Source organism: Condylura cristata, unplaced genomic scaffold, assembly GCF_000260355.1.
Source record: "Condylura cristata isolate star-nosed mole 26May11 unplaced genomic scaffold, ConCri1.0 scaffold00009, whole genome shotgun sequence".
In the NCBI taxonomy this organism is placed as follows: Eukaryota; Metazoa; Chordata; class Mammalia; order Eulipotyphla; family Talpidae; genus Condylura; species Condylura cristata.
Window position 1 is genome coordinate 30,096,638 of NW_004567110.1, and position 6,585 is coordinate 30,103,222.

General features: G+C 38.9%; 1 protein-coding gene across 1 annotated transcript in view; it reads right to left on the bottom strand.

Annotated features, from left to right (window-relative positions):
• Positions 1-6,585, bottom strand: part of NDUFAF6 (NADH dehydrogenase (ubiquinone) complex I, assembly factor 6) — a 22,692-nt gene that overhangs the window by 14,175 nt on the left and 1,932 nt on the right. The window contains exons 2-3 of the mRNA XM_004680014.2: positions 4,629-4,728; positions 574-696 (exon numbers count right to left, since the gene is read on the bottom strand). Coding sequence (XP_004680071.1) covers positions 574-696; positions 4,629-4,728 — 223 coding nt within the window. The remainder of the gene's footprint in view (positions 1-573; positions 697-4,628; positions 4,729-6,585) is intronic.

Consider the following 6,585-nt stretch of genomic DNA (forward strand, 5'->3'; position numbering starts at 1 on the left):
TGGGGCAGGCCGGAATTGAACTCATGCAGAAGTGGCTTTAGCTTCTTAGTGCTGTGCTTTAACCTGCTGCGCCACCAGGGAGGGCCCCCATTCTCTAGTATTTAAAGAAATAGCAAGTCTCTCAAATTAGATGCGTCAATTTTAGATTTATGTCTAGACAATGGCAAGAGCAAATCTTCTTTCACTAAAGTCCACGCAGGTCTTTCTACAGCTTGAATATGGGCTAAAGCACTACAAATAAGGGTTACTGGGCAGAAAGAACAGGAAATTGACCTGTCATTGCTTCAAAACCCACAGGGTTTAGATTTTACAACCTAATCTGAGGAAGGTGAGTAGTTTACAATAGAGAGACAAGAATCCTCTTTTTTCCTTTAGTAAAAATTACACCAAAGATCGGTGCAAATTACTAGGTGATTTAAAAATCCTTAGTTAAAACTAAGATGTTAGATTTGAACATTACATGTGTCTAAGAACAGATCTAGGCTGTATTCCTCATTGCCACTATCCAAACTGTACACATCAAAAAATTGACTCAAATAACATTTACAAAATAAAAGCAGCAATTTTCTTTACCTTCCATAGTTCAATGGCCACAGGCTGATGTGGTGGATTGTCACAGTATATGTCATCCACAGTTTTCTTCCAAAACTGCATTCGCATCAATCCAATTGTTTTCTCAGAGATTGAGTCTTTAATCTATAAATAGGATTTAAAAATTTAACAAATGAAAGGTTTATACTCTTGAAAATCATTATTTGTGACTGTATATCCCGTAACTCAGCCAAAAACCAAGTTTAATCACACGTGGTTTAAATTTTCAGTTAACTGTTGTCACTAATAGTTTCCTAAGTAAGAGCTGCAAATTACTTGGTGCTTATTTTCTAGGTCTGCATCCAAAAACGGATTTCTCAAGATAGCAATGAAGAGGAGAGGAGGGAACAGTTAGATTTTTAAAAAATTAAGAGACAGACCAACCATTGCAGGAGAAAAAATTGAGGAAATCTGAACACTGATTATTTAATGATATTAAGGAATTATTAAATTCTTAATGGAAGGTAACGGTTTTGTAGGATTTCCTTTTGTGTTATCTTTTAGAGATACATACTGAAATATGTATGGAAAATTTTTCTGAAACTTACTTCAAAGTAATCTGGAGGTGGAATTGGGGTGGGTAAAACAGAAATGAAAACAAAAGATTGACCTGGCTGGCTTCTGGCAGGTCACTATATTACACTCTCTAATTCTTTGAAATATTCCATGATAAAAAGGTTTTAAAAATAAGTAGAAGAAAAACTACCGTCAGTAGGTTATTGATAGCAAAAATACTTTTAAGTCTGAAGATAAGGAAATAAAACCAGGGAAGGAAAATATTTACAAGTGCCAGGCCCTGTGCTAAGGGCTGCTCCAGAGATTATGTGATCCTAATCTCTGTAACAAATGCACTGGGTCATTGCCAATACAGCCAAATATGCAAATTATGGTTCAAGGTGGTTATTTATCCCATGCTATATATACTCATAGCTCTTATAATGGAAGTAGAAGGCTAAGCAAAAGTATAATGGTGAGGGAACAGGATGACTACAGAGGAGAAGATGAGGGAATTTGTGGTGGCTGAATAGTTCTGTATCATAGCTTTGGTAGTGACTATATGATTGCACTTTTTAAAAATCTATAGAATGATATACAATAGTCATCTTTCCATCCATATTTATTGTATGTACATCTAAAAAGTCATTCATTCACCCACTAAGTGATTTTTGAAGAGAAGATTACTAGACTATGTGCCTCAGTTCACTAGTGATTAAGATTGGCCTTGATAACTTCAGACAAGACTCATCAATGCTCAATCTAGGAGGTAAATTTCAATAAAGAGCATGTTTTTAAAATGTCTCCTCACAGGGCCCTCCCAGGTGGCGCAGCGGGTTAAAGCACAGCACAGCTTAAGCCACTCGCGCATGGGTTCGATTCCTGCCTGCCCCGGAGGAGATCCACATGGCGTGGCAGACCTCTCCTGACCCACCCGCTGCTCCCCTCAGCAGTGTACTTCGTGGATCTGTCTGTTCTGTACCCTACTCTGTCTCTGGTGAATCCTCTCACCCTCCGCATCTCTGGCCTGTACCCAAGTTCTGTATGAATAAATAAATCTTTAAAAAAAAAATGTCTCCTCACAGATTGCTTATTACAGTGAAGAAAATAGTATTTCCACCTTGACTGGTGACCAAAATGATCACCAATAAGACAGAAGAGTACTTAATGCCTCCTCTGAGTTCCTGAAAAGGACATATATCACTTAAATACTATTAAGTTAGGTAAGCAGAATCTAACCATGACAAAAAATAAAACAAACCCCAAATGAAAAATTTTTGAAAGAATAGTATTGTTTTAAGTCATAAAAGACAAAGGAAGGTTGTCAATGATCTGGATTAAAGGAAGTTAAAAAGACATGAAAACTAAATCCAGTACCTGATCCTGATTGGATCTTGTACAAAAAGGAAAAATCCATAAAAGACATCACTAGACTATTCATAAAAACTGGAAACCAGACAGCAGATCATAAAAATACTATGTCGATGTTAAATTTCCTCAAACTAAACTGTACTGGGGTTATGTAACAATATTCTTAGTCTTACAAAATACAAACTCAAAGTTTGTAAGGGTAAGTGCTGTGACAGAGTCACGATACTCTAAAACTCTTTATATAATCAACAAGAGTAGTCCTTTTAAAATATGACAAAGAGATGATGCTCTTTTCTGCTCCGAATTCTCCATGGTTTCCCCTTTGAGTAAGAGCTGAAGTGGTTGCCATAATCTCTAAGGCGTTCCTCTCTGGTGCAGATACCTGTAACCTAATCTCATCCCAAGCACTTCCTCCCTCCTTTACTGTACCATACATGGTCTTCTTTTCTTTAAGGCACACTTGTGTCTCTTAACCCATACATATCATTCTATTGCCTCCTTCACATATTGGCTCAAAACCACTGCTCAATAGGAATTTTCAACACCCTACATAAAATAGGAACATCACGTTGCTTTCTCTATCCCCCTTAATTGTTCTCCACAGCACTGGTTTGTTCCCTGAGTGCAGGGACTCAGTATGCTTTATTCAATGCTATATCCCCAGGGCCTAAAATAAGTATTTTAGGAAATCAAGTTGCTGAGTGAATGAGCAAGCAAACAAGACTGTGTGTAGAGTAGCAGTGAACCACTTAAAAAGTGATGGAGATTTTGGAGAGGGGGTGGGAAGGGGCAGGAGATCCCTAAAGGGTCATAGTATTTTTTGTAAGTGGAGTTTTAGGGCCCTCCCTGGTGGCACAGTGGGTTAAAGTATGGTACTACAAGCAAGCCACAGCTGCTTCAGTGTTCAATCCCCCGCCCCGAAGGTGACCCACAAGGCACAACAGACCTCTCCTGCCCCACCAGCTGCTCCCCTCAGCAGTGTACTTCAGTCAATCTGCCTGTTCTGTTCCCTACTCTGTCTCTAGTGGATCCTCTCTTGGCCCCTCCACCTCTGGCCTGTACCCAGTTCTGTAAGCACGGATGAATAAATCTTAAAAGGGATAATGTGAAAAAAATGTGGACTCCTGACTCCTAGAAATACCCCAAGGAAAAATAACCAGAGTCTATAAGACTCTCAGCAGATTAATAATCTCTAACCTCACACTCGCTTTCTTTATTCATTCCTAGTTCACATTTTACTAGTTACTGTTACTAGAGAAGTTGTCAACAAGTGCCTCTCTCTTCAAACTACAAATCTTCCTGTGCTCCCTTACTCACAGTTACTGACTCATGCACTGATTTCAAGGCCATTCTACTTTAATTCCCTTGATTCCACTCTCCACTTCAATTTCAATTTAGAGAAAAACATGTGTCTCTCTAATCCAAGAGAAAGTATAATGAGCTTCATCCTTTGTAATTCTTTAAACAAAAGTAGGTATCATCTAAGATCTGCATTTGGGTTAATTGCTTCTGTTCTCCATTTCACTTTACAACTAAAGCCTCAACTACTTTAAAAAAATTGCTATATACATGCAAATTATGTAACTGTTAGAAAGGATAAGCAATAATGTTCTTATTAACTTATTCAATTAACAGACAAATGTACAATGTTAGCTGCATAATTTTATAATATCCTTAGAAAAAGAATGTAAAGTTCCAGAATGGTATTTCCAGAAATATTAAGTTCATTAGCTAATTTCATATTTGGAGTTGGCTAAATAGCAGGAGAAAAACATCATGAGCAGAGACCTTAAACATATCTAACATATAAATTAACACAAATTTTCTTTACTGTTCAGCATTTAACACAGGGTAGTGTCACTTTTGCAAATAACTTTTTTTTTAAGTATTTATTTGTGCATACAGAACTGGTGTACAGGCCAGAGACTCAGGGGTGGCGAAAGACTTCACTAGAGATAGAGTGGGGAGCAGAACAGGTAGATCGACGAAGCACACTGCTGAGGGGAGCAGCGGGCGGGTCAAGAGAGGTCTGCCACACCATGTGGTCACCTCTGGGGCAGGCGGGAATCGAACTCATGAGGAAGTGGTTTCAGCTTCTTTGTGCAGTGCTTTAACCCGCTGTGCCAACAGGGAGGGCCGCAAATAATTTTTAAAGGTATTTTAATACCAGCCTGAGCCAGTTCCACATTGAAGGCCCTCAGTGCAAAAGCAGAGCTTCTGGATTTTGCAGGGAACAGCAGGGAGCATAAATAGCCTTCATAATCTCGTTTCCTATAACAAATAGCAAAAAAAAAAAAAAAAAAAAGTTATTTTTTACTTTCAAAACTGTATACACACACACACACAAAATATTGACCAAAACTACTGAAAAAGAGCATTAGTTCAAAATAGGCCTTGATCCCTCCCTGGTGGTGCAAGGGGTTAAAGTGCAGCGCTATGAAGCTAGCCACTGCAACATGTGTTTGATCCCTGGCCAGGGAGGTGACCCACATGGTGCAGCAGACCTCTCCTGTCCTGACTGCTGCTCTCCTCAGCAGCGTATTTCAGTTCATCCACCTGTTCTGCTTCCTGGTGAATTCTCTTACTACCACCACCACCACCCTGTACCTCTGGCCTATACCCAATTCTTATATCCATAAATAAGTCTTTTTAAAAAAAGGCCTGAAATCTGTTACGTTTTATACTTGTTTTCTACAATTAGAAAAAATGTATCTGCTCCCAATTCCAGACCAGTTTAATAAAAGGAGCAGCCAATCTCTATTCATTTTTTTTAAAGATTCATTTATTTATGTATCCAGAACTGGGGTACAGACCAGAGGTGCAGGGGTGGTGAGAGGGTTCACCAGAGACAGAGTGGGGAGCAGAACAGGCCGACTGACGAAGTACACAGCTGAGGGGAGCAGCGGGCAGGCCAGGAGAGGCCTGCTGTACCATGTGGATCACCTCCCAGGCAGGGATTGAACTGATGCTGAAGTGGCTTTAGCTTCTCAGTGCTGTGATTTAACACGCTGCGTCACCAGGTATGGCCCTATTCATTTATTTTTAACTAAATAATATAATTTTGATTTCAGAATCACTTTGGTTTTACTAAGAATGCAAATGAGCTACAGAAATAGAAATCAAATTACTAACAGTTCTAGTAAGTATGGTATGAATAAATGGTTTAAAAATTCAAAAATACATAAAATAGGCAGAGATAAGACAAAATATACAACATGTACCATAAATACATCCAAAATAACACTGCAAATAATTTTAGTGGCTACATCTTACAAAGAATAGGCAGTTAGAAACTAGAAGTTCTAATCTTCCTTGTATTATTTCTTTATTGTAAGACTATTTATTGAGCATCTGTTAGGTGCCAACATTTTCATATGCATCATCCCCTCTAATCCTTATAAAGGATAAAGAAATTTGTAAAGAGAAATGGTTGAATCTTAACTTTCAACTGTCCCAAGTGACAGAGACAGAATTAATAAACTCAGATAAAGCCTGCCTGCAAAATCCTGGCTCTTTTTTTTTTTTAAAAAGATTTATTTATTTATGCATACAGAACTGGGGTACAGGTCAGAGGTGTGGGGGGTAGAACAGGCAGATGTAGGAAGTACACTACTGAGGGGAACAGCAGGCTGGTCAGGAGAGGTCTGCCACGCCATGTGGGTCTGCTCCCTGGCCAGGGATGAAACACGGCTCACCCAGCTTTGTATTGCTGTACTTTACCCCACTATGCCACCAGGGAGGGCCCAAAATCCAGGCTCTTAAACAAATTACTAATGTCAACAGCCTGTATTCCACAAGTACTAACTACCACGATAGCTTGAGTATCTGACCATTTGGAAATACATACCTAAGAAAAAGGGTCATGTAATTAATATTCACAGATTATAATTTGAAAAATACATAAGAAATTAACATGAATGATTATTCACCTCTGGATAGGAAAGTCAGGACACTACTGTTATCAGACAAATGCACTAGGCAAGTAGACATGACTGGTATGTATTTTGTTAACCTGAACTTTTAAATATTAAAAATGACAACTTTAAAACACAGTGGTCCCGGCCCTCCCTGGTGGCCAGCGGGTTAAAGCACAGCACTGAGAGTCTGAAGCCACTTCCGCATGAGTTC